General features: G+C 48.9%; 1 protein-coding gene across 2 annotated transcripts; it reads left to right on the top strand.

The window, feature by feature from the left end:
- Positions 1–325: 325 nt before the first annotated feature.
- Positions 326–27,267, top strand: SP2 (Sp2 transcription factor). Of its 2 annotated transcripts, XM_079903654.1 has the most exons (7): positions 326–397; positions 14,396–14,472; positions 15,270–16,244; positions 22,630–22,942; positions 23,801–23,975; positions 24,186–24,379; positions 25,661–27,267. In XM_079903654.1, the coding sequence occupies exons 1-7, from the start codon at positions 391–393 to the stop codon at positions 25,759–25,761; spliced, it is 1,842 nt and encodes a 613-aa protein (XP_079759780.1). In that variant the 5' UTR covers positions 326–390; the 3' UTR covers positions 25,762–27,267. The 2 variants fall into 2 exon arrangements, with proteins under 2 accessions (XP_079759780.1, XP_079759779.1); XM_079903653.1 differs by lacking the exon at positions 25,661–27,267 and having other exon boundaries at positions 349–397; positions 24,186–24,700.

Raw genomic sequence — 27,267 nt, 5'->3', positions numbered from 1 at the left:
TCAACCACGACCAATATAAAACCACTCCTCAGCTAAGCCCCGCCCCATCCAGCTTCCTGTTGCTGTCCATCAACTACCTTGTAGGCGGGACTTTGCCTCCCGCCAGTTGGCTGGCGAACATGTCGTTCACTCTTCAGTAGGCTTCCGGTTGGCGCGCTCTACCGTCCATCAGTGACATTTCACAGTTCTATTGGCCAAACCAACGTCGCTCTAGGTGCCTCTCTTTGATTGGTTGGTGTTGCTGTCGGTCCCCAATGTACCGAACTCTTATTGGTGAACGCTGCCGTCGCTCGGGCGGTGGCGGGCTCCGGGATTGGCGGGTGCTAAGCGGGCGGTGTCAGGCTCTCGGTGGCGGCGGAGGCGGCGGAGGCCAGGGAGGAAGATGTCGTAATGAGCGGTGGGTCCTGGCCGCTGCCGGCGGGGTCTTCCCGGCTCTCAAGAGTCGGGAAGACGGGCAGAAGCCGCAGGGAGGAGGAGCCGGGGCTGGGGGTTCCCCCCTGGGGCCGGGCCTGGCGCCGGGGCCCGGCTCCGGGAGGGGCGGGGAGGGAGGATTCCCGCCCGGAGGAGGAGCGGGGCTGGCCAGCCAGGCGGAGGCACCCGGAAGGGGGCGTTCGACTCCCCGCCCCCTCCGAGCCCGCTGGGCTGGAGGGCGGCGCTTCCGGGGGCTGGCGAGAGGATCGGGCACCCGGGGCGGGCCTGGCACCCCCTCTGCCCGGTGGCCGACACGCGTCAGCGCTACCAGGCCCGGGGACGTTGCCTCGGTCTGCTCTGAGGAGGCGGTCGACGTCCTGTGCGCTTGTTCTGTGTTCGGGGACCCTCTTGCACTCTAACTCTAGGTGCCCATCCGCAATTCAAGGTTCTCCCGTGTGCAGAGAGGGGCGGGGGAATGCTTGAAATTCCGACGGCACCAACCACATGGGCACTGCTGGGTGTGGAAGCCAACCTAGTTAGCGATGTATCCCAGTCGAGAGATGGTGTCAGGACACGAGGGCAATCCCTAGGCAGATGACCTCTCGCCTGAGACTGCGGAGTGGGCAGAAACCTCCTTTTAATATTTTCACTTGCATCCTTGAACCTCCAACTAGATTATCTGCCAGCTCTTTGCAGAATTGTGAAACGTTTAAGAACTTGTTGACAGAGTTCCCAGCCTGTTACCAGACATCCCAGGCGGGGGAGGGAGGGGACTGCTGAATCCCAAAGGCCAGGAGCAAACCTAAGGAATGATAGAAGAAATAAAACAAAATGGATACTTACTTTCTTCCTCCACCCCACCTTCGTCCCCATTACGGTTCTCAGCCTCCTACCCATGCTTCTTGGCTTATGTTCCTGGTGGCTTTCTAATTTTAGATGAAAAGGAACTGCGTCTTCTCCTCTGGGCAATTGAGAAACTCGTCCTCACTTCATTCCTTGGTTTTGATTCCAATATACTGTCATGTCTAATTGTTTCTTAATTAACTTGATCCAGAGAGACTCAGTCCGGCTTTTCTCAGTGCACATTCTCCCGCAGTTTGTTTCTTCTGAGGCTACTTCTTGCTCACTTATTTGTTTTCTTAGAAAAAGGGAGGGAGGGAGTTCTGCTTTAAACAATTGGCCCATGGTCCCCCATGACATGGGTTTCGTTGCAGATAGAAGGGTGATGATTGTTGCAAGGTACACTGGCATGCACTGTCTAAAACTTGCATGCTGTACCAGAGAAGGCACTAAGTATCACAGTGGAGGGCTAAATGTTGAGTTGGTATTTTGGATAAGAGTTTTTGGGCTAGAAAGTTTAGGGTGTTGGCCAGCTCACAGTTAGGCTTTGCAGGGAATGGTGGTGGAGTCCACACCACAGGAGTAATTTTGATTTGATAACACAAACCTGGTGTCTGCAATAATGAATATAACTGCAGTGTCTTGTTTTGTTTTAAATTCTTGTGTGCGATGAAGGGGGCGAATCTGTCAGACAACCTATCAATTGGGCTGATGATGTCATTGTTCCAGTGGCTTCTAACAGGCATTAATACCTGTTGGAAATGGATTCTCATTGGCTGGGGCGATTGGTAAGTTTTCTAATTCTGGTTCTTCCACTTGGTTGTACAGAGGCGTAACCTCTTTGTTTAAAAGCAGCAACAACAGGGCTTCCCTGGTGGCGCAGTGGTTGAGAGTCTGCCTGCCGATGCAGGGGACACGGGTTCGTGCCCCGGTCTGGGAAGATCCCACATACCGCGGAGCGGCTGGGCCTGTGAGCCATGGCTGCTAAGCCTGTGCGTCCGGAGCCTGTGCTCCGCAATGGGAGAGGCCACAACAGTGAGAGGCCTGCATACTAAAAAAAAAAAGAAAAAAAAAATAAGCTGGTCTGACATAATTACGAGCCCCTTGAGCTAGGCTGCTAAAGACACAGTCTCTTTGCCAAGGAGACCCAAGTAGAGTTAGTTCATAATTGGAGCGTCACCTGACTGCTCAGCAGGGAGAACTGACTCCAGGAGGAAGGAGGAAGAGTTTGGCCTCACTGTTGACAGCACATAGACCGGCAGGCTCTTTTCTCTCAGATTCTATTAAGTTTGGGCCTCTGGAGGCTTGTCAGAGGAGAGAAGAAGCTTTAAGAAGATTGTGGCAAATGCCTGGGGGAAGGAACCTCATGGCATAACAGCAGAGAGGACAGTTCATTTTGATATCTTTGGCCTTGAAATTTCTAGTTCTTCTGTTGATGAATAGCAGCCTTTCAGAGAAGTTGCATAGTCTCTTGTACCCTAAACAGTTCTTTGCTATAGGTATGTGATCATTCCCAAGCTTGCTTTACGCAAGTATTGCCCAACCAGGGCCTTTTTGAAAACATTTAAGCTTGTTGCAGCTAACCAGTAGACCCTGGTATTGGCTTGGGTTTAGCAGTCTTCTAGACCTTGCCCACTCCCATCTATATGATGGAAATGTAGCATGTTCTTCTAAGACTTACCTTTACCCCTTCTCTGTAGACACGCAAATTGGAAGCCTTACTTCCAAAGATTGAAAAACTTAGGAATTATTTTGGAGGAGATGGAACAACAGCCACAGAATGAAAGATGCAGAGAAACACTGGGTGTGTAGAGTATCAGAAAATGTAGAGATGTGAACACTTCTGAGTTTAAATGATTACATTGTCCGGTCTGAAACCTCGTGGGCTGCAGACTTAGAGCAAAATCTATTTGGAGAAACTCCAGTATTTTCTTGTGAGTGTATTGGGTGATACATCTGGAGTGTCCCTGTGAGCAGCTTAACTGGGTTTGTGAACGTCTTCCCAGCAAGCTCTAAGCCAGGACACTTGGCTTCATGGTGGGCTGGAAGCCAAGATGGGCTGAGAAGTGGACACCGTTGTGGATACACTTGTTGATGCTTTTGCTTTGCTTTTGTTTGGATCCACGTGCAACTCCTCTTGTGACTTCCTTCTGCTGAAGGAAGGGAAAGAAGCTTTCTCTTTATTTCTTCCTTCATAGCGCCCAGCACTTAGATCTTTATATTTCTGAACATAGTTGAAAGTCTCTTTCTCTCTGAAGAACTACTTCCTCGGTTATCAGATCTGTTTTTGGCTAGCAGCATTCTCTTAGGAGACCTCAGGGTGGGGAGGTATCACTTTGCTGTCAGTTATCTGTTGGAGCTGGGTGGAAAGATGAATGAAGTGGGTAAAAACGTGGGGCATTCCTAACTCAAGGGCACTGTCCGCTTGAGTAGGAAGGAGGTTAGAGACTGCCCTTGTGGAGATGTTCCCAGGTAGTACTGGTTGATTTGTTCCAGTTGACAGGATTCCAGAATGGAAAACTGATTTTTCTACTGCCTCACTCGAGGCTGAGAAGAGAGCCCAGGAGCAAGCAGAGTCAGCACTGGCAGCCTGAGGGACGCTACCACTTCACTGCACGTCTAGGTCGCGCTCTTTGCCGATGCTCTGAGGCCGCCACTAGCATAGGGGATTGCTTCTCATCAGGATGGGCTTCAAGCTGGCATGCTCTTGGGAGATGAGCTCCACTCAGGAGCAGAGGAGTATAAAGAGCTAAGTGCCCTGTTTTGCTGCTTCTCAGTTTACCCTCTGTGAGCAGCTCCGAGCAGTGTTGAGATGTCAGGGCTGTTTGTGTCACAGGAAGAACGTGCTTGCAGACCCAGCTGTTTGAATCCTTCCTTTGGCCATTTCCCCGAGCTATAGTTTGTTTCAACATCAGAACTGCATGCTGTCCCTAGCCAGAAGCGCCACCACACTGAGAAGTGTTTGTCCCCGTGCCGTGATTTAGGCTGTTAGGTGGTCTCTTTGTCTCAGCCATGCAGTGAAAATGGCGCAGGAACCAGCAGGCACTGGCCTCCACACTCCCAAATGTCCTCTCTCCAGAGCTTCCTCTTTGGGGTGTTTGTTACCTCTCCTAGGGGACTTGGTGGAATCACAAAGCTGCCTTTCAGAGGGTGTAAATAGGCAGTAAGAGACAGCAGGCAGGGCCACGTGATTGGATGTGGAATATTTCTGCCCCTGGCCAGTGTCTAACTGGGAGTCTTCTCAGACTAGCCTCAGAACAGACCAAAACATTTCCCAGCCATCAAAAAAGTAAATGGTGAGCCAGCCCTCTCGTCCCAGGGGAAATGAAGTCACTACTCATTTCAGAACCAATCGTAGCCCCGGGTGAATGTGTGAAGTGACTCACAAATAAAGCAGAGAGCACGTGTTTGTACCTAATGGTATTGTTTAGGGGGGAAAAGTATGTCTTGGTTTTTTTTTCTCCTATTTTCGACAGAGTTCTGAGGCCCAGTATTTTTGTACCATTTCCTGGGACTGCTTCTGTCAGTGATGAGTTCTCACCATCCCCTGCTGGCTGCCCCGTGTCCCCACTCACTTCTCCAGGGTCCCTTCCAGTCTGATAGGATGCAAACTAGCAACGACACGGTCACGTTTTCAGGAGAGAGATTCAGGGTGGAGACACATAAGAGGTATTCAGACAGCAGGTACGCACGTTGTCTTAACTCACTCGGAAAAGAACTTCTTCCCAGTACTTGTTAATTGAAAGAAGCATTGAGATGTGGTGCCCGGTGTGTGGTGATGAGGTATGTGCTTTGAGAGTTCTGTCCAGGAGAAAGACGGGACCGTGCTGGTCCACGCATAGGCTCTTGTCCCCGTGTGAGGTGACTAGCAAGGTTGAGTTCCTTCTGGGACTGGATCGGCAGAGTTGACCTGGTGAGTGGATCCCAGCCTAGTGCCAGGATATGCAAGTCTGCAGGTTTTCTCCTTTGGTTCTTAAATTCTACTCAGGCTCTCCCGCTCTGCAGCCTCCAGGATTCATTCATTTATGCACTCAACAAGCATATATCGGGCACTTGCTGTGTGCCAGGTTGTGGGGTGGGTGGGTGGGGGGTGCATCACTAAGTAAGGCAGAGAGAAGTCCCTGCCTTTAGGAAGCTTACATCTTAGTGGGAGACAGTAAGGCTAACTAGTAGATACTAGACAATGAGAAGTGCTAAGGGGAAAAACCAAATAGAGGACGGGAGAAGTGAGAGGAGCGGTTTACATAGGGTGGTCCGGGAGGGTAGTCTGAGTAAAACCCTGAAGGAAAGGAGGGATTGAGCCAGGCTCAGTCTGGGGAGGGGGTGGTGAGAACTCAAGCAGAGAGAACAGCAAGTACAAAGTCCCTGAAGAGGGGCCATACCTGGCATGTTCAGGAACAGCAGGGAGACCAGCGTGGCTGAAGCGGTGAATGAGGGAGAGTGACGGGGAGAAGTCAGAGAGGTCACATGGGCCCCTTATGTGTCATGGTGTGGACTTTGACTGGGAGACGGAGTGTACTGGGGGCTCTGAGCAGAGGAGTAACATGATTTCATTTAAGTCTGATGGATCTCTGGATGCGTGTTGAGAATAAACCAGCAGGGACAAGGTCAGAAGCCCAGCTAGGAGGCTTTCGCACTTATCCAAGTGAGAGGTGATGGGGACGTGAACCTGGTTGTTAACAAGAAGTGGTTGTGAAAGCAATCAGATTGTGAACATATTTTGAAGGTAGAGCCGAAAGTGTTTACTGACAAGTGTAGAGTGGAAAAAAGAAGGGTCGAGGATGACTCCCAAGGTTTTAGGGCTGAACAGCTGAAAGGATGGAGTTCTATTCACTGCCGTGGGGAAGTCAGAAGAAGGCACAGAATTAGGGAGATAACAGGAGCTCTGTTTCGGGCTAGGTAGATTTGAGTTGCTTATTAGTACCTCCAAGTGGAGATGTCAGTAGGCAGTAAGATATACAAGTCTGAAGATATAAGTTTGGGAATCGTCATTATATAGAACCTGTATATATTATTGGTTTCTAAAGCTCTGAGACTAGATGAAATCCCCCAGCAAACAGGTGTAGACAGAAGAAAAATAGGCCCCAAGACGGAGCCCTGGAGCAGCCCGACCATTTAGAGTTTGAGACAAGGACCCAGCAAAGGAGTCTTAGAAGAAGCAGCTGGAGAGATAGGAGGCCACCCTACAAGCCAAGTGAAGAAAGTGTTTCAAGATAAGAGGGGCCAGCTGTCAGATCAACACCAGCTGAGGTCTAAGAATTAACCATTGGACTTGGCAATGTGGAGGTCACTGGTCGTGGGAGCAGTGTTTGTCGTGTGGATGGGAGGGGGCAAGCTAGCTGGAACAGGTTCAAGAAAGACTAGCAGGAGAGAAATGAGGGACAGCAAGTATGGGTGACCCTTGCAAGGAGTTTTGCTTGAAAAGGAGAGAAATAATGAATCTTGGCTTATAAAGGGAATTTTAACTTCTTGATGAAATTGTGGACTCACATCAGGGCTGAGGCTGGGGGTCAAAGTTGGGAACAGGGAAGACAGGATGGCTCAATAACTGGGTGGAGACAAGATCTCCATTCTTTAGCCTGTGGCATTAGCCACACCCAGAACTGTTCTCATTTCATGAAAAGTCCATGAAATTCCTTTTACTGTTAGGAGCTCTTTATATGGTTAGTATAGTTGTTGGAGATTTGCTTCTCAGAAATGCTTAGAGCAATTTGGAGTCTTTCTTGATCCTTTCTCCAGCTAAGCTGATTCTCTAAGCCCATTTCTCAGCTCCCTTTGAGGTCCAACTTTGTTCTCTAAAACCAGCTATGGCTTGCTTTTCCCTCACCAGCTCTGAATTCTTCCAGGCTAGGCAACTGGAAAAGACTGGGCTTAGGAACGGTTTTGTTGGCTTCAGGCCCAACTGAGCTGACCAAAATAGCCAACAGGAGAACTGTCTACACAGAGTGAAATTCCTCCAGGGGAAATACCATAGCAGACAGCCAAGATGGCCATAGCCAGGGTGGTGGGACCCCACGAGGCAATAAAAACCTAGTACCCCCAGGCCTGGCTGTGGAGTTTGAGCCAAGTTCTTTCCCAGAGCCTGCTGTTGTGGTATTTCTTTGGATCCCTTCTCTCTCAGCCCCTGTCTCAAGAGTAGTATTCTCAAGTGAAAGACCAGTGGAACAGCCCCTAGTCTGATGGCCAGGGCTCCGGGGTCCCACGTGAGGCCTCTTCCTGTTACGTGGTGCTTGCTCCCTGAGTCAGCCTATGGAGAGAGCCCTAGAACAGAGCTGCACTCCCTGCTCCGTCATGGGGGGTGGGGGGAGTTCTGTGAGGGGTGCCGTGGGGCATATACACTGGCACAGAGCAGGGGCACTTGCCCCAGACTTGGGGAGCAGGAGGGAAGATGTCAGGAGAGTTATAAATGAGCTCTGAAGAGGGACCGGAGGTGGCCAGACAAATGGGAGCAAGTGTGCTTAGGCTCCGAGTGAGAGGACACGTTGTAGTTCCAGAAATGGAGAAAACTGAAGTGTTTGTCCGGAGGGTTGGAAGGGCAAGAGATAAAGTGGGAGAGGGGGAGGTGCAGGGAGGGAGGGGGTGGCTTCTTTGGGCCTTTATAAGGTTATCTTAAAATCCTTTGGAAGCTATTGAAGGATTTAATCTGGGGAGTAACTGTGTGGGATTTACATTTTAAAAGAGTCTTCAGACCAGTTGGTGGAGGCTGGATTAGAGGTGGCTAGGCCAGAGGCTGGGAGGCCATTTTGAAGACTTTGGGCCGAAGGTGGTTAACGCCAGCATAATGCAGATGGAGAGAGGTTTGTATTTAGGAGGTAGACCCAGGAGGACTTGAAGACTGAACGGTGATGAGGATGGCGTTCAGGTTTCCTTGTGATTGAGAGGCTGGTTTAACCAAAAATATTCATCATTCATTCAGCCTGCAGGCACTGAAGTGTCGCTGTGCTGTGTTAGGTTTGATGTAGCAGTTCAGCGGTGAAGACAGACCTGGGCCACCCTTCCATGAGTGTGGAAGAGAGACATTAAGCCCATGATTATTTAACGGGTGGTGAGTTACCAGAGGAGTTAACCTCATCTCAGGGGTCCTGGAAGGCCTCTCTGAGGAAATGACATACCTGTTACATTACATAGTGGGCTCTTGGGGGGAAAAAAAAACCTGCCTGAGACCTGAAGGGTGAGTAGGTGGGTATTAGCTAGTGAAGAGAGAAGAGAGCTCTAAGCAAGGAAAGGGCAGCGGCAGAGATGGAGGCTCTTCAAGGATCTGGAAGGAGGCCCGTGGTGGCTGGGGGTGAGAAAGCTGGGGAGAGAATGGGCAAAGGTGACAGCTCAGTGTTGGAAGTTCTGTGGCCAGCCCAAGTGGAAGGCCCACAGAGGGCTGGATGTACTGGTCCGCCACTCAGAGGGCAGATGTAGGCAGTTCATAGACCTGGGAGTCATCAGCCTGTGGAAGGTACCTGAAGCCATGTGAGTGGGCAGTCACTCATGGAATGGGTGTTGGGTGAGAAAGATGATGTTGAGGAACATCCATATTGCAGGGGTGGCGAAAGGAAGAGGAGCCCACAAAGGGAAGAGTTGGCCAGAGAGGGAGGAGAAAGTCCATGAGGATTTCAAAGACGAGGGAATCGTCAACGGGTCAGAAACTGCTGAAGGGGGTCAGCTGGATTTAACAATGAGGAGGTCCCTCGTGACCTGGGCAAGTGCAGTGTCAGTAGAGAGCTGGGGTGAAAGTCCAAGTGAGAGAGGAGGGGGTAGCAAAGTGCTGGCAGCTTTTCCACTAAGTTTGGCCGAGAAGGGAGGAAGCTGTAGCTGGAGGGACGGAGGTGGAGATGAATGATCTGTATGTACCTCAAAAGCCGGGACACTCAGGGGATGCTTTTCCCCTGGTTTTGGAATTAAATTGGCTTCCAGCATGGGGAAAAGGAAAGTCAGGTGTGGTCCTGTCAGGCACTGGACACCCCCCAACCCCTGTCTGGAAGCCGTGTTTGATAGCCTTGGAAATTTTCCTTGCAGCCTAAGAGAGCTAACTATTGCTTGTGTAGTAAATCACCGTAAAACTTCACGAGCCAGAGGACTGTTGAGAAGGTTTTAGCCAACCCAAATTAATGAAAGTCTGAATGATAGCACTCTGAAGGAAATGCAGCCTTTTCTTCCAAGAATATGCAATAACCCCACTCACCAACCTTGCTAAATGTAGGTTTCAGTGAGCAGATATAAACTGCTGTTAAAAGCGAATGGTACCATTGAAACAGTGGCAGTGGTATAAAACAGTTCCCTAACTATGCCTTAGAGTCCCTTTGCAGGCTTCATACACTTATTTAGCCTCGCTTTGAATAGTATGAAGGAAAAGCTAAGCCCAATTTATGTCCAAATTATACATTTTAAATATAAGGCTCCAAATTAACGAGGTTCTAAAGTACCTTTGAATATAGTCCTGCAGTTAGGCATCTATGCTACTTCTTAACCACTGTTCATTTCCAAACACCAATTGGAAATGCTGCTTTTCCCTTTCATGGGTAATCCCAGGATATAATTCTGCAGTGGCAGGGAGATTAGTCGCCCAGGTCCACAGCCCAGGGGCCACAAAACTCTGAGTGACTCTAGGAGAGATACTTAAAACCACTGGTTTGAGATCTGGAGTATTTCAGGGGCCAGCGGGGAAGGCAAATGAAACCAACCAAGATGGTGTGGGTGGAGTGCCCACAGCCTGCAAGGGCGTCAAGACTCTGCTGTAACTTTTTTTTTTTTACAAAGTTTATTTATTTTTTAAATTTTATTTATTGATTGATTGATTTTTGGCTGCGTTGGGTCTTCATTGCTTTGCATGGGCTTTCTGTAGTTGCAGTGAGTGGGGGCTATTCCTCGTTGCGGTGTGCAGACTTCTCATTGTCGTGGCTTCTCTTGTTGCGGAGCACGGGCTCTCGGCACGTGGGCTTCAGTAGTTCCAGCACGTGGGCTCAGTAGTTGTGGCTCGCAGGCTCTAGAGCACAGGCTCAGTAGTTGTGGTGCACGGGCTTAGTTGCTCCGAGGCATGTGGGATCTTCCCAGGCCAGGGCTCGAACCCGTGTCCCCTGCATTGGCAGGTGGATTCTTAACCACTGTGCCACCAGGGAAGTCCCTGCTGTAACTTATTAACTGAAGAGCCTCTTAGCCCAGCCCAGTCTCCAGACAGTTTGAGTCCAGGGTGATAATGACTGCAGGGCGAGAGAGGGAGATGGGAAAGGGAGGTGAATAAGCACTGGACCAGTTTTCATTTTGTTTGCGCTCTGTCCTGTTCTAGTGTCCTTCAGTTTCATAACAGGGGATGTCTGAGGGAGAGTCATTCACCATTCACCATTTTTAGCTAAGTGAACCTAAGCCCAGGGGAACCTCTTGGGAGAGGCCCTGCCTTCCCTTCCCAGCCGGCAGCTAACTCATCTTGTGTTTTTATCGGCAACACGGTTGGAGGATTATAAACAAGTTTAAATTATCAAACAAGATCATTTAGTCCAAGTTCCCACCCCATCTAGACATCCCATCTCTGACAGAGACACACATCCTGTCTCTGGCTAAATGATTTCAGAGAAGGGAGAACATTACCTCAGGAGGCAACTGATTCCATCTTTTGAAAGTTGTCCCCTCTAATAAACCGAAATTTCCACCCCAAAGTCTACCCATTGAACGTATGTATGGAATAAACACCCTGGTGGGTATCGCTCCTCTGGTGTCCTGGTCACCACCATGGCTGCCCTCCTCTGAACGAGCTCCATTTGAAAATCCCCCTTTCAAAATGTCCCTCAGGACGGAACCTGACACTCCAGATGGGGCCCGAGTGCAGAGCAGATGAGGACTATTATTTTCTTCTATGATTGAATTTTTGGAAATTCAGTCCAAGATTGCAGGAGCTTTTTCGGCCACCACATCTAGATTCTAACTGCTTCCCATTTAACTTTGAGTCAAAACCACTGGGACTTTTTCTCATGAGAACCGCTATTAAGCTCTATCTTCCTTTCCTATATGCATGATTTTTTTTCTTTTTTTTTGCTTAACCCAAGTGCAGTGTTTACTCAGCTTCAAAGTTTAAACCACCATTTATTGATAACCCCCTGTGTGCTCAGTGTTTTTCATATTACTGACGCCTCCTAGAATCCTGTAAGGGTGACATTACCTCTGTTTTACAGACGGTGCACTGAGGCTGGGAGAGGAATGCCCCAGCGATCCCACAGTCTGCATTCTCATTTCGGTCTGGAGCCTCATGCTGTTAAGCACTGCACATACCAGTTTTTTAAGATCTCTTTGAACCCTAATACAGACACCCATTGTGTTCACAGTCCTCAGTTTTGTGACATCCATAAAGTTAATTTGCCTTCTAGGTCTTTTGCATGGTTTCCCAAACTTGGGTGGTGGAGAGACTGCTTTGAAGCCGTGTTTTCCAGCCTGTAGGGCACAAAACCAATTTAGTGAGTCACAACTGGCATTTTAAAAAATGAAATAGAGTAGAAAAATACCAAAGCCCATGACATGTAGCAAGGGCAAATTTTGTTTCAGGAAATTCTTATTACATCAGCACAGGACAGGGACGTGTGTGTGGGGGTGCATATGCGTACACTGGGTCTTGATGTAAATTGTTTTTATGACTGTGGTTCATGGTCTAAATAGTTTGAACACTGCTCTAAAGGGAAAATGTTTTTCAGTCAACTTAGATTGTTTTCATTATAAGGCTGCAGCCTTAATTATGTATGCACATAAATCTGTTTATCAACTCATAGATCTAGTTCCTGTAAAATTTAATTAAATAACTACAGAAAAGCCAATAAAACTCAAATCAACAACATCATTTTGGGAGGAAAACAGTTGACTGAGGCCAAATTGCTGCTGTCAGCGTAAGCGCAGCACAGACTTGACATCCGGGCTCCTTGAGTTCCGCATGCCCACCCTGCAGTGTCTAGTGCCCAGCAGCATGGTCTTTCCAGGCTTCTGAAGAGCTGTCATTCCTCACTTTGCACAGATGTATCATGAATTACATGTGCAGAATTGAGTTGTCTTAATTAGCCCATGTAGTTAGAGTGGTGCCACTTGGTACCAGTACAGTTGTAAACACACACACAGGCCCAGAAATGTGCAAATCTTGGTTAAGCAGCAGTCACCCAGCGATCTGTAGTACATGTTCATTTTTAAAAGATGATCATCACGGTGAAAACACAAGAATAAAACATTCTGTTAGAGAAAGCACGAACCTCCGAGGAGAAGCCTGCATATCCTGGTCCTGGCGTGCACCCGTAGTTTGAGACCCTGGTTGACACCATAGCAGCAAACTGCTCAGGATGGCCTGGGTCTCAGCACTTAGGTGGAGGCACGTTCAGCTTAGCCCCCAAACCAGACTATCGTCCTGCCTGCAGTTCTTTTCCTTCTCGTTCCTAAGAATACTATGAACATTTCAGTCAGATGCCTTGTTGTTATAAAGTACACAGTGTATACCATTCTCTTGATGTAGCCAACCAAAACCCCCAAAAAAGAAACAGGTTTGTTCAGCATGACTTGTTTTTGGCAACCCCAGCTTATTCTTTGTGATCACTGCTTCCTTACCTCAGTAATTGTAGTTGCTGCTCAGTCATTTGTTCTAGGATTTTGCTAAGGATCAGTGTCTGTAATATTTCAGGATCCACATGTACGATTTTGCCCAGAGCTCTCCTCTGGCTCCTCAAACAGCTTGCAGGTGTGCCTGCAAAGTGTCTCCCTACTCTGGAGTGCAGTTCATGTGGCCTTAGGGCCTGGAAACCATTTAAGGCTTTGATGAGCCTACTGTACTTACCTGTCCTGGGCTGCAGTTCCCGCTTTACCTTTTCTTTACCTTTCCCATTTAAGAGTCACTCCCCCAAAGAGAGAAGCCAGAGGCAGCTGAAACGTGAGTGGTTCCGCCTTCTTCCTGACCTCTGTCTTCTTCCTGCCAGATGCCCAGCAGGGGCTCTATGCCTGAGTCGTTCTGCCTCTTCCAGTCTCTGAGTAATACCCTTCTTGTTTCGGTGCCTCCTGAAACCTACTTTCCAAAGGTCTAAGATACAAGTCCGGCTGTCTGCCTGGTGTTCTTTTCCTTAGTGATTTATAAATTATAAGATGGCTTAGATCCTTTCCCCCCAAATTCTCCTGATTTCCATTTTATTTGTATTTCTCTTAGATCAGACTTAAGTTCAGAGTAGAGATTCCTTTCATTACTTCCTCAACGTTCTTTATTTTCCTTTATTTAAAACAAGTATAGTAGAGTGTATTCGTTGTGGGGAAAATGAGAAAATACAGAAAAACAGAGGGAAAAATTCTTTAAGTGAAGAAAAAACCTACCACCAGGAGATAATGGCTTTTAACATTTTAGCCCCTTTTTGTTTTTAGACTTTTTCCTGCTATATTCGTATGTAGAAATATATACACATTTAAGGAAAAACAGGATTTATTATATTTTCATTCTCATTATATTCATTTATTAGCTCTCCTAATCTCGGTGATACCTATGGGGCCATGCCTGTTGTCCTATGTAAAACTGTAAATTCATTTAAAGGAATTCCCTGTGTGCTATCTGTAATCTATACCTGGGCCATTGTGCTTGTGTGGCGAAAGCTGAGCACAAAGCGCTCAACACTTTTGCATGGAGTGGGTGTGTCCTCCTCGACAGGCATCCTGGCCCGGAGATGCTTCTTTCCCAGGCTGGCTTGGCATCTGGCTACGGGAGGAGTGAGCAGGAAGCCTGGGTCAGAGCCACAGGATTAGCTGGGGGCTTCCCCTGCCCACCGTATAGGGGTTCCAGTCTAGCTGGGGAGAGTCAGCAGTACCCGGCAGAGAGGGCTCCATTAGGTGGCACAGCGTAGTTACTGAAGCCAGTGTTATTATAATCTCGGTATCTTCACGTTATCCTAGACTTTATGATGGTTGGAGGAGACGGTCCGATAGAGGCAGGACCCGCTATCCTCACAGCCTCAGATGGTTGAGTCTGAGAAAGGGAGAAGGTCATCTACTGAAAGAGTTGTAGGGCTGCTAACCTTGAGTGGGGAAGTGTGGGGAAAGGTCATTAACCTCTCATGGGGAGGCAGCCCAAATAGAGGCAAAAAGAAAATCTGAGGCAAGGGGACTTGGGTTCTTTTCGGGCATCACGGGTATTACTCTATCTCTTTTCTTCCAACAGATCCACAGACCAGCATGGCTGCCACTGCCGCTGTCAGTCCCAGTGACTACCTGCAGCCTGCCGCCTCCACCACCCAGGCGAGTGAGCAGTGGGCTCTGAGGGTTGGGGGCTGCATCAGCCTGGAAGGACTCACTGAAGCTGACATGAGACCGCATCTGAGCTCTGCCCTGGCTAACTATAACTCCCCGAGGCAATGAGACCAGAGAGGGTTCAGTTTTCCACTTTTTCTGAACTAAGAAACTAGGGCCACTCATCTAAGGTGCCACAGTTGAGTCAGGGGGAAAAGCAGGATGAAACTCAAGTCCTTTCCTCCAGACCCCACTGGCCATAAAAGGAAAACAGAGACTGTGTCCCCGCACCCTGGAGGCTCTTTCCTTGTAGCTTCAAAAGAACAGCCCTCCTTGATCAAAAAAGTCATGTCCCAAGCACTGGAAAACACTCTTCCAAAGAGTTTATTCCTCCTGTCCCCCTCCCTTTCTTTTTCCCTCCCTCCCTTCCTCAGTCCTTCCTCACTTGATGACTCAGTAAGGTGCGCTAACGGAGCTCCATCTATAAGCTGAGGGTGATTCCGTGTCCTCATTAGACACTAATAGACCAGTAGGGAGTAAGCAGTCAGCCCATGCTGTTAGTTCACCCTGTCAAGGGGTGCTTCTGGGGAGTTCCTTCCTGAGAAAGCCATTTCTCACCCTTTCTCCCTTAATTTCTCAATGGAGAAACCAGTGGGGAAGGGGAGATGGGCCACTGTCCGGAGAGGATGCTGGCTCCCTGCCCGCCGGTGGGGGGGAGCCTGCGAAGAGGAGAGGATCTTAAAGGGTGGGGCGGCTGGGCAGCAGGCCTCCTGTCTCACTCCTTTTCTCCACGTGGTGTCTTGCAGGACTCGCAGCCGTCTCCCTTAGCCCTGCTTGCTGCAACATGTAGCAAAATTGGCCCTCCAGCTGTTGAAGCTGCAGTGACGCCTCCTGCTCCCCCGCAACCCGCACCTCGGAAACTCGTCCCTATCAAACCTGCCCCTCTCCCTCTCAGTCCCGGCAAGAATAGCTTTGGAATCTTGTCCTCCAAAGGAAACATACTTCAGATTCAGGGGTCACAGCTGAGCGCGTCCTATCCTGGTGGGCAGCTGGTGTTCGCTATCCAGAACCCAACCATGATCAACAAAGGGACCCGATCGAATGCCAGTATCCAGTACCAGACGGTCCCTCAGATTCAGGCAAGCAATTCTCAGACCATCCAGGTACAGCCCAATCTCACCAACCAGATCCAGATCATCCCTGGCACCAACCAAGCCATCATCACCCCCTCACCATCCAGTCACAAGCCTGTCCCCATCAAGCCGGCCCCTGTCCAGAAGTCGAGTACGACCACCACTCCGGTGCAGAGCGCGGCCAATGTGGTGAAGCTGACAGGTGGAGGGGGCAATGTGACACTTACTCTGCCTGTCAACAACCTCGTGAACACCAGCGACACCGGGGCCCCCGCTCAGCTCCTCACGGAGAGCCCCCCGGCCCCGTTGTCTAAGACTAACAAGAAAGCCAGGAAGAAGAGTCTTCCTGCCTCCCAGCCCCCCGTGGCCGTGACCGAACAGGTGGAGACGGTGCTGATCGAGACCACGGCGGACAACATCATCCAGGCAGGAAACAACCTGCTCATCGTTCAGAGCCCTGGTGGGGGCCAGCCCGCTGTGGTCCAGCAGGTCCAGGTGGTGCCCCCCAAGGCCGAGCAGCAGCAGGTAGTGCAGATCCCCCAGCAGGCCCTGCGGGTGGTGCAGGCGGCATCCGCCACACTCCCCACCGTCCCCCAGAAGCCCTCCCAGAACTTTCAGATCCAGGCTGCTGAGCCGTCGCCTACTCAGGTACCACGCACACCCTCTGCACGCGCCTCCCTCTCCTCTCAGCTCTAAACGGCTGATGCTCCACCCCCATTGGCTTGCTTTCCTAGATGATGCTGATGCATCTCCTGATCTGACCTGAGTGTTGGGAGTCAGTACTGTTTGGGGTGGGTAATAAGTGACCATTTCTGCCAGTTCATAGGGCCACGTACTGCTTATCTTTAGAAATCAGATGCGACATGCCTATGTACCTATATTTTGGAAACTTTCTTTATGAGAGTCTTTTGGCAGGGGGATGAGTAGCAGGCAGATACATACTTTTTAATAATAAAGTTTATTTTTTTATTCTAGAATTACATACTCCGAATGATAGCAAGAATGAAAAAATTCTAGTCAGAACCATAGAATTTGATGTAAAGTAAGAAAACCAATGAGAAAAATGCTGATCATTGTTAATGACCAAAAAAAAAAAATTAGGAAGAAGCACCCTAGCTTCATAGCAGGGACATTTAGGATAGATTCTTCTGGGATGCTAACTTGAACAGGAGCTTATTTTTGGCGTTCATTAAGGTGCTGTAATACTAAAATTTATTTGGCTGTGCAGGGCAGGTTTTATGCCTTGTGTAAGCCTAGTAAATGCCAGAGATTAGGCCCATGTTGAAGATGGAGAACCTGGAACTCAGAGAAGTTACCCAGTATCCAGCTCTCATGGAGCCCAAATGACAAAAGAGCCAGGATTCAACTAGATTTCTGACCTACGCTTTTGTCCTTACTCCACCCTGGCCCACCCTGGCTCTTGTGTATGGCAGGGGCTACACTTAAAATTGTACAAGGATTTTTTTAAATATAAAAACCAGCTCCTGCCATGGAGGAATTTACAATCCAGCTGTCTGTAGAGAGAACCGAGGCGTCAGAGTGAGTGACGGAAGTAGGGAGTTGTGTAGTCTCCCAGGTGGAGAAGTGCCCTTAAGTTTGAGCTGCGGACATAACGGATGCACAGGAAATCTGAGGCCTGCCCTCAAGTGCCTCCTCCTTTCTGGCATATTGCATACTGCCAAGGGGTTTTCTATGAATCGTGTAATTTGTTACAACACGTGTGAGACTCCCTTATCAGACCTACCTTAAAGGTGAAGAACTGAGGGATACCCGCTAACTCCTCTCTGCAGTGCCTCCCCTCCCTTCCCTGAGGTCCTGTGTCTGGAGACTGATGGAGGCAGGGCTTAAAACTAGGTCTTCCTAAGGAAAAAGGCATACGTATGCAGAAGGATTTAGCTACTGCATTACTTTGTGATGATGACATAGTTTTCTGGTATCTGGAGGTGCTTTCTGTTACCCAACGGTAGATTTAGGCTGTTTCTAATCTTATCGCTAAATAAATTCCTAAAAGTGGGTCAAAGGATATGCACGTTTTAAAAAATGTATTATACCCTGTATCAGAGAAATTGGCAATCCTCAGCCCTGAGGTCAAATCTGGCCCATCTATCTGTTTTTGTAAATAAAGTGTAATTGGAACACAGGCATGCCCATTTGTGCCGCTTTTGCACCACAAAGCAGAGACCTCATGACCTGCATAGCCTAAAATATTTACTCTCTGCCCTCTACAGATAAAGTGTGTTGACCTCTGCTCTACATTGTGGGAAAGAAAATGTTCTAGTAACAGAAACTTCAGATATGCAGAAAATAGCAATGATTTGCAAAAGGGGCACATACCAGAAAATTGAGGATGAGATGTGTATTTATTAAGAGATAACATGAGGTTTGTTTGTTTGCTTTTAACTGAGAACCACAGTCCTAAATAACCCAAGGATCAAAAATAACCCCAATCAAAATCACAGTAGAATTTTTTTTTAAACAAGTGACTTTTCCCCCTGTATCATTTGAGTGTAACTTGCCACCATGCCTCTGTTACTTCCAAATGTTTTATAGAAAGTGTGTAATTCTTATACGCAAGGAGGACAACAGCACAACCTTCAGACATAGGCAGTTAGCAAGGAAACACACTGACGTCTAATACAGAGACCCCATTCAGGTTGCTCATCACTTGCCGCAATGATTCCTTTGTGGCAAAAGGATCTCATCCAGTATCACACATTCCATTTAATTGTCATGTCGTCTTAGTCTGTTTTGACCTGGAATAGTTCCTCAGTCTTTACTTGATGTTCATGACCATGACACTTTAAAAGGACAGTTACTTTGTAGAGTGTTCCTCAGTTTAGGTTTGTGTGATGTTCCCTCATGGATAGATGCAAGTTGTACACTTTTTTTTGCAGAAATATCAAAGAAGTGATGCTGTGTTCTCACTGCATCCCAAAAGGAGGTGCATGGTTTCGATCTGTCTCAGTACTGGTGATGATTAAAGTGATATTTAGCGGGTTTCTGAACCTTAAAGTTACTTTTTTTCTCTTTGTAATGGATTAGTATTTTGTAAGGAGATACTTTCTGTGTAAATATCTCATTCCTTATCAGACTTTCGCCTGCTTATTTTAGTAGCTTTCACTGTGTTAGAGATTTTTTTTTTTTTTGGCCAGACTGCAAGGCATGTTGGATCTTAGTTCCCCGACCAGGGATCGAACCCCAGCCCCTTGCAGTGGAAGCACAGAGTCTTAACCACTGGACCACCAGGGAATTCCTGTAACTTATTCTAAAATAAAAAGTTAATTTTAAAAAATCTCTTATCATGGGACTTCCCTGGCGGTCCAGTGGTTAAGACGCTGCGCTTCCACCACAGGGGGCCTGGTTTTGATCCCTGGTTAGTGAACTAAGATCCAACATGCCTTGCTGTGCGGCCAAAAAAGTTACATTTACAGAAAGGTTGCAAAGGTAGTACAGAGTGTCTTATACCTCTCACCTGGTCCCCCACCACCACCTTGTTAAACATCTTACATACCAGGGTACACGTGTCAAAACTAAGAAACTGACATTAGCATGTTACTGTTCACTAAACTCCAGACTTGATTGGATGTCACCATCCAATCAATTAATCAGTTATGTCCTCTTTCTGCTCCAGGATCCCGTCCAAATACCACATTGCACTGTGGGCATGTCTCCCCAGGCCCCTCTGGTTGGATAGCTTCTTAGTCTTTGTTTTCCATGATCTTGACAGACTAGAGGCACATTGGTCAGGTATCCTATAGAATATCCCCCAGGCTGGATTATAGGTTTTTGGAAAGAATACCACGGAGGTGAAATGCCTCTTTTCATCACATTATATGTGGGGTACATGATGTCCATACAACATCTCTGATGATGTAACATCCCTGATGTTAACCATTATCACTTGGTTAAGGTGGTGTCTGCCAGGTTTCTTCATTCATCAAAGCTGCTACTTTTCCCTTTCTCAATTCTTTGGAAGTAAGTTGCTAAGTCTCCCATCGTCAGGGGTGGGAGTGGGGGTGAGAATTAAGCTCTACATCCTGGAAGGGAAGGTATCTATATAAGATTATTTGGAATTCTTCTATAAGGAAGATTTGTCTCTTTTCCATTTATTCATTTATTTATATAAATTTATTTATTTATTTATTTTTGGCTGTGTTGGGTCTTCGTTGCTGTGCACAGGCTTTCTCTGGTTGCGGCGAGCAGGGGCTACTCTTCATTGCGGTATGCGGGCTTCTCGTTGCAGAGCACGGGCTCTAGGCATGCGGGCTTTAGTAGTTGCAGCATGTGGGCTCAGTAGTTGTGGCTCGTGGGCTCTAGAGCACAGGCTCAGGAGTTGTGGCGCACGGGCTTAGTTGCTCCATGGCACGTGGGATCTTCCCAGACCAGGGCTTGAACCCGTGTCCCCTGCCTTGGCAGGTGGATTCTTAACCACTGCGCCACCAGGGAGGTCCCACCACTTATTTTTTTATTCGATCATGTATTTATGTCAGTAGAGACTCATGTATATTTATTTTATACTTTGGAGTACAATCCAATACTGCGTTATTTATTTTGTTGCTCACATTGTTTCAACTCTGGCCATTTGGAGCTCTTTCTGGTTGGCTCTTGCATCTGTGTGACATACTCCCAGTCTTTTTTTTTTCTTATCAGCTTTTTTTAAAAATAAATTTATTTAAATTTTATTTATTTATTTTTGGCTGCATTGGGTCTTCGTTGCTGCACACGGGCTTTCTCTAGTTGATGAGAGCAGGGGCTACTCTTCGTTGCAGCGCACGTGCTTCTCATTGCGGTGGCTTCTCTTGTTTTGGAGCATGGGCTCTAGGTGTGCGGGCTTCAGTAGTTGTGGCACGCGGGCTCAGTAGTTGTGGCACACAGGTTTAGTTGCTCCACGGTTTGTGGGATCTTCCTGGACCAGGGGTCTAACCCGTGTCCCCTGCCTTGGCAGGCGCATTCTTAACCACTGTGTCACCAGGGAAGTCCCCTTTTCAGCTTTATTGAGGTATTCGCATACTGTGAAATTTACCCTTTTAAAGTGTACAACGCAGTGGGTGGGTTTTAGTATACTCATGGAGTTATGCAGCCATCACCACTATCTAGTTTTAGAACATTTTCATCACCTCAGAAAGACCCCTTTAGTGGTCACTCCTCATTTCCCCCTTGCCCCAAGCCCTGGCAACCACTAATCCATTTTCTTTTCTTTTCTTTTCTTTTTAAAATAAATTTATTTATTTATTTTTATTTTTGGCTGTGTTGGGTCTTCATTGCTGCACGTGGGCTTTCTCTAGTTGCAGCGAGCGGGGGCTACTCTTCATTGTGGTGCGCAGGCTTCTCATTGCGACGACTTCTCTTGTTGCAGAGCATGGGCTCTAGGCACATGGGCTCCGTAGCTGTGGCGCTCTAAAGCGCAGGCTCAGCAGTGGTGGCACATAGGCTTAGTTGCTCCACGGCATGTGGGATCTTCCTGGACCAGGGCTCGAACCCGTGTCTCCTGCACTAGCAGGCAGATTCTTAACCAGTGCGCCACTAGGGAAGCCCTAATCCATTTTCTATCTCTATAGATTTGCCTATTCTGGACATTTCATGTAAATGGAATCTTACCATAGGTGATCTTTTGCAGCTAGCTTCTTTCACTTAGTACACCGTTTTCTGAGTTCATCCATGCTGTAGCAAGTGTCAGTACTTCATTCCTTGTATTTTCCCAGCCCCAGTCCTGGGATCAACCATTTGTCCTAGGAATCCTAGTTCCTTTTATTGGAGGATGTGATAACAGTTTTTTAAATTCTATCATTTTCTTCTCCATTTGTCTATTTATGTCAGTATGGATTCATAGGTTCCTGTTTTATTCACTGAGTTATAATCCATTAGTATTGTTATTTTGATGTTCAAATTATCCTATGTTTAGCCAGTGGGAGCCCCTCCAAGCTGGCTCTTGTGTTCTTTTCACATGTCACCACCATTCTTTGAGCATTTCCTTACTTTCTGGTATAAGAGGTGTTCCAAGGTCTTCTTGTACTTCCGCTGACCAGAGTCCTCGAATCAGCTATTTCTCAAGGAGCCCTGGTTTCTTTTAGTGGAACATGGGATTTAGAAGCTAAGAGATGGGTGCTAGGTGAGCTCATTGCTCCTGGAGTTTTGCTGCTTTCAGCCTTTCTCAGTGGACACAGTTAAGAAGTATATATAAATATACCTATACATATATCTGTAACACCAAGATAGATACAGAAATGCACACACATATATACATACACTTATATTTATATTTTTCTATTTATATTGAAACCTAAGAGTTTCCATCAATACCTCTAATCCCCATCCAGTACCACACGGTTCATTCTCGTTCTCAGGCTCTAATATGCATATTTTTAAAGGCTTTGGACACATATTCCCAGATTTCCCTCCAGCAAGCCTAGACCACTTCACACCCCTTGACGTAAGAACATGTGCCTATTTCCCTACTGTCTCAGCAACAGTGAGCATTATGTTTTATTGTTCCATCTTTGTTAGTATAAATTGGAGAAAGACAGTAGTCTCTCCACTAATTGTGCCTCCTAAAGGCTGTTTTCATTTCTTTGATGAGCATTCACAGCGCATCTTTTGTGGGGTCATCATTTACCTGCCATCTCATTCTTCAATTCGGAGATTTGGCATTATATTTTTCCATGCTAAGTAAATTAAATGTTTTGTTTCAAATCAACAGTCGGCATTTGTCAGCTTAGTACAGGGATGCCATCAGCGCTTTTTGTTGAACATCAACAGTGGGTGAATGTAGGCCTGGGCTAGTTGTAGAAGACTTGGGTGGACAAAAAGGCACCCGCTTCTCCCTTGGGCAGGGAGATGATGCTGCATTGAAAGGGGGCAGGAGGGCTTCCCTGGTGGCGCAGTGGGTGGGAGTCCACCTGCCAATGCAGGGGACACGACAAGAGTGTTATACCAGGGAATGGATGATATAAACATTCTTTAATGCAAAAAAAGGGTGGGGGCAGGAGCCAGGGCTCTCAGGGGGCATTGACTTTTTCTCTCTGGCCCCTCCCAGGTCTACATCCGTACACCTTCTGGTGAGGTACAGACGGTCCTTGTCCAGGATGGCCCCCCAGCAACAGCTGCGACCACCTCCACCACCACTTGTAGCAGCCCTCCATCCCGTGCTGCTCATCTGAGCGGGACCAGCAAAAAGCACTCGGCTGCGATTCTCCGGAAAGAGCGTCCCCTGCCAAAGATCGCCCCTGCCGGGAGCATCATCAGCCTGAACGCAGCCCAGCTGGCAGCGGCAGCCCAGGCCATGCAGACCATCAACATCAACGGTGTCCAGGTCCAGGGTGTGCCTGTCACCATCACCAATACTGGCGGTGAGGGAAGGCCCCTGGCCCCAGGCATGGGCAGCCTTGAGTTAAGGTTGGAAGGAAAGGAGGGAGCCTTTGGACTGGCTTGTGCTGCACTTCTCAGTTCAGTGGTAACATTGGGTGATATTTACGGTATGAAAGCAGCCTTGCACATAATCAAAGGAACATTGTAGGTACCTAGCACAAATGGTTCGTTGCATTCTTTAGCTGGGTGAAGGGCAATTTTCAAGGTAGTGGGAGCTCTCTGAATCTCCTCCCTTCCTCCTTGAATGAATTTCCAGCACTTTATGCATTTGGTTTAGTGGCCTGGGAGAAGTCCACCCACAGGCACTCCCCCTGCTTTGATGGCTTTATGCAAGTCCTAGAGGGCTTGACTTGTTCCAAAGCCCGTAGAACGGACTCTCCCTCTGTTAACAAAAATCCCTGGAGACTTCCCTGGGAGCAGAGTTGGTGTCTCACAAGGGCCTAAGGTTGGAGGAGATTCTGGAAAAACACTCCAAGACCCATGTGGGCAACGTCTGGAAGTGAATTTGGCCTATGTAGTATAGTGGTTCTGGGCATTGACTCTGAAGTTGACTGGGTTCCCATCCAGATTCTACAAGTTCTACATGTGTGGTCTTGAGCCTCAGTTTCTTCACCTTTAAAAGGGGGATGATAGCACCTATTTCATGGGGTTATGAAACTTAAGTGTATTAATACATTTAAGATCTCTAAAATGGTATCTGGCACATAGCAGGCTCTCAAAAATACTAGCTGCTATGACTGTCAACCTTACTATGTGCTGGAAGGAAGAAGGGGGTCAGGCTCCCTCTTCTGCCCCTTTGGGCTTCCTCACCCTGAACTCTGCTCCACTCCTCCCCACAGGGCAGCAGCAGCTGACAGTGCAGAATGTTTCTGGGAATAACCTGACCATCAGTGGGCTGAGCCCCACCCAGATCCAGCTGCAGATGGAACAGGCCCTGGCTGGAGAGGCCCAGCCTGGGGAGAAGCGGCGCCGCATGGCCTGCACGTGTCCCAACTGCAAGGATGGGGACAAGAGGTGATTTGAGGAGACGGGCCAGGTGGCCAGCCTGGCGTGTGTCCTGTTCCCCAAGCCCTCCCTGGGACACAGACAGAGAGGGGACCAGGGGCTCCATGCTCTCCGACCTGACCCCACATCCTCTCTCCATCCTGTCCCGCCCCCATCTCTCTACCTCCCCGCTGTCTCTGCTTCCCATTCCCTCCACCCCACCCTCAACCCAATTCCCAGGTCTGGAGAGCAGGGCAAGAAGAAGCACGTGTGCCACATCCCTGACTGCGGCAAGACTTTCCGTAAGACGTCCCTGCTGCGGGCTCACGTGCGCTTGCACACTGGCGAGCGGCCCTTTGTCTGCAACTGGTTCTTCTGTGGGAAGAGGTTCACACGGAGTGACGAGCTCCAGCGGCACGCCCGCACCCACACAGGTCTGCTCCCTCCCCTGCGGTGCCCTCCAGCCCCCCGCCCCCCCACTCCACACTTCAGCTCCCTGCCTCTCTCCCCACCCCCACTCCATTGTCCTCAGCGACATGGAGACTCCTGGCCTGGCCAAGGAACTGCGGCACTGAGCTAGGGCTACAGACTGTCTCCTCGGGGTGCAGGACTACCCAGAAAGTCTCGCAAGCCATTCCTTTATTGCGGTGTTTCCCAAAGTGAGGTCAGTTGCGTGGCACAGCCTTGATGGCTTCTGCCATAAGCTGCATGTGTTTACCGGTCAGTGGCATCTCGTGCAGGCAGTGTACTACACATTCTACCCGTTAACTAATGTCATCCTCATGACGACTCCATGGGGACGGCACTTTGATTGTGCCCATTTTACTGAGGCATGGAGCGGGGGCCGGGTCACACAGCCAGTGACTAGTGGAGCTGGTTCAACCCAGGCCCTCTGGCTCCCAAGTTCACGCTCTTAGTCACTATCCCACATTGCCTTTCCTACTGTTATTTACCGAATGATTTTCCTTAAATCACTTCACTATTTTTACTTACTATTTTTTTCACTATTTTTACTCTTTTATGTCCAGTGCAGTATTATTTTTCACATCACTGGCTTGGGTTGATAGCTAAGTGTTTTAATGTACTGGCAAACAAATACAAAACTATAAAGTAGAAAATCGTTCATGCATCTGCCACCCGAGATTGCCCTGGGTGTCTCCGGTGGTCCACAGCACATGCTTTGAGAACTGCCGCTCCGGCAGATGCCCCCAGTGAGCAGATGCCTGTCCTGGGCCTGGGGACACGAGGCCCAAAGCTCTGGCTCCTGGCCAGCGTGGCGGGGCAGGTCACGCCCACCCTCTGCAGGCTGCAGAGTAAATAGAACAGCAGCAGAGCCAGCCCGGGTGTGCGGCTCAGTCTGGCAGGTCAGAGGGGAGTGGGGTTTCCCTGTGAGGGGGCGGACTTTGAGCCGGGTTTAGTCAGAGGGACGAAGATCAGAAGAAAGTAGGTGACAGGCTACACGGGAAGCGTCCTGGGTGCAGGTGCACAAGTATAGCGTTTGGCACAGCACAAGGAATGGAAACAAAGTAGACTGGAGGGTGATGGCGGGGAGGGGATGAGGACTGACAAAGGTTCCCATCAGGGGATCACGGGGAGCACTGTGTGAGCAGCAGGTAGGCCGGTGACACGGCTTCACAGGTGCCCCTCACACCTCACGTGTGTGCCTCCTTTTCCGGGGCATGGCACTGTGAGTGACGGGCATCTCCTCTTCCCAGGGGACAAACGCTTCGAGTGTGCCCAGTGTCAGAAGCGCTTCATGAGGAGTGACCACCTCACCAAGCATTACAAGACCCACCTGGTCACGAAGAACTTGTAAGGCCAACTGAGGCGGGAGGCCTCGCAGATTGCAGACCCCTGCCTGTGTCCTGCCTGGGCCCCTGGAGGAAAGAAGGCCCACGGCTGCCCTGGGCCCGCCCTCTCCCGTCCCTCCTGTTCTGCGACTGTCCCCACAGGAAGGGACTCTACCGCCCCCATACTCACCTCCTTCTGAAGCCCCTTGGCTCCTCCCTGGCCCTCCCCTCTCACCACAAGCTCCCGGCCTGCCCAGACCGTGGACAGTGGCCGTGCCCAATGAGACGTTCTAAACCAGGACGAGTGGGAACCCTTATTTCCAAAGGAAAAACGTGAATTTCACTCCATCGAGGAGCAAAGTGAGCCCCCCCTCCCCCAAACACTGCCGGAGTCGCATCGTGCCATGCCCCTCCCTCTCCTGCACCTCCCTGGCCCCCTCAGCCACTGCGGGTGCCCCGGGGCCCTGCACGCAGGGCACCACTGGCATCCAGCTCCACCTCCGGAGAGGCTCCAGAGGCCGCCTCCGCTCCACATTCCCCTGCCCCACCCCAGCTCTCCTCCAGCACATTCCAACTTTCTATTTAAAAAGTAAAGCTACCCACGGACTCCCTGATTCCCCTCTTTTTCTATGGGGAACGTTGCCTTATACTCTACTTCCGATGATGAACACTGTGTATTGTGTGTGCTTTAAAGAAGTTTTATTTAATTGCTCCCTTCTTCCTGTTCTTGTTACTCACCTCCCCCATGCCTGCTTTTAGTTTAGGGTTTTTGGGGGGCAATGATGAGCATATGAATTTTTTTCTCACTCTAGTAATTCTCTTTTCTAAACGACACAGCATTTCAACTCGAATCTGGATTCAGGTAAAACACCTTCCCATCCTGAACCTCATCCCTCCCCCTCATCTCACCCACCCCAACCAGCCCAAGCCCTACTTGTGTACAGTGTATATTGTATAATAGACAATTGTGTCTACTACATGTTTAAAAACATATTGCTTGTTATTTTTGAGGCTTTTAAATTAAACAAAAATCCAACTTTATTTTTAGTTGTAACTGCTTGAGGTATGTTTTTGAATTAAGTGACAGATTTGTTATCCTTTATTAACAATGTACTTTGTTGGTCAGCGCTGGGCTGACAAAAATTTTTTCTTGCTAATAAATTTAGTTGCCTGAGGCAAAATCTGCAACTTGGCACTGCAGCTTCCTTTGTCCTTCCCCTCGGAGAGCTCCGAGAGGGGAGTCCTGAGGAGGGAGCCCTGGTCTCTCGGAGCTGTCCGCACTGGGACCAGGGCAGGACCTGGTCCTCCTGACCTTGACAGATCTAGGCCACAGCCCGAAAAGGGCTTCAGCCACAAGGACCTCCTGGCATTGGCACAAGCCCCCAGAGCACCTGGGGGGCTACTCCAGAGGGCAGGGCCTGGTGCAGGCGTTCCTGCTGTGTTCTCCCCTAAGCCAGTTTTGCCCAGATCAAAGCAGGCATACTCTGCCCAGAGACTCAAATGAACAGCAGTGCCTTCCTTACCAGCAAGTG

The sequence above is a fragment of the Stenella coeruleoalba genome, assembly GCF_951394435.1.
Source record: "Stenella coeruleoalba genome assembly, chromosome: 19".
Lineage (NCBI taxonomy): Eukaryota > Metazoa > Chordata > Mammalia > Artiodactyla > Delphinidae > Stenella > Stenella coeruleoalba.
This window is presented reverse-complemented; position numbering and strand designations above follow the sequence as displayed.

Excerpts from the sequence above, each read along its gene's own strand:
- SP2 (XM_079903653.1), top strand. Across the intron at positions 14,473-15,269 it reads CTGCCGCCTCCACCACCCAG|GACTCGCAGCCGTCTCCCTT; the intron begins GCGAGTGAGCAG and ends GGTGTCTTGCAG. Across the intron at positions 16,245-22,629 it reads CTGAGCCGTCGCCTACTCAG|GTCTACATCCGTACACCTTC; the intron begins GTACCACGCACA and ends GGCCCCTCCCAG.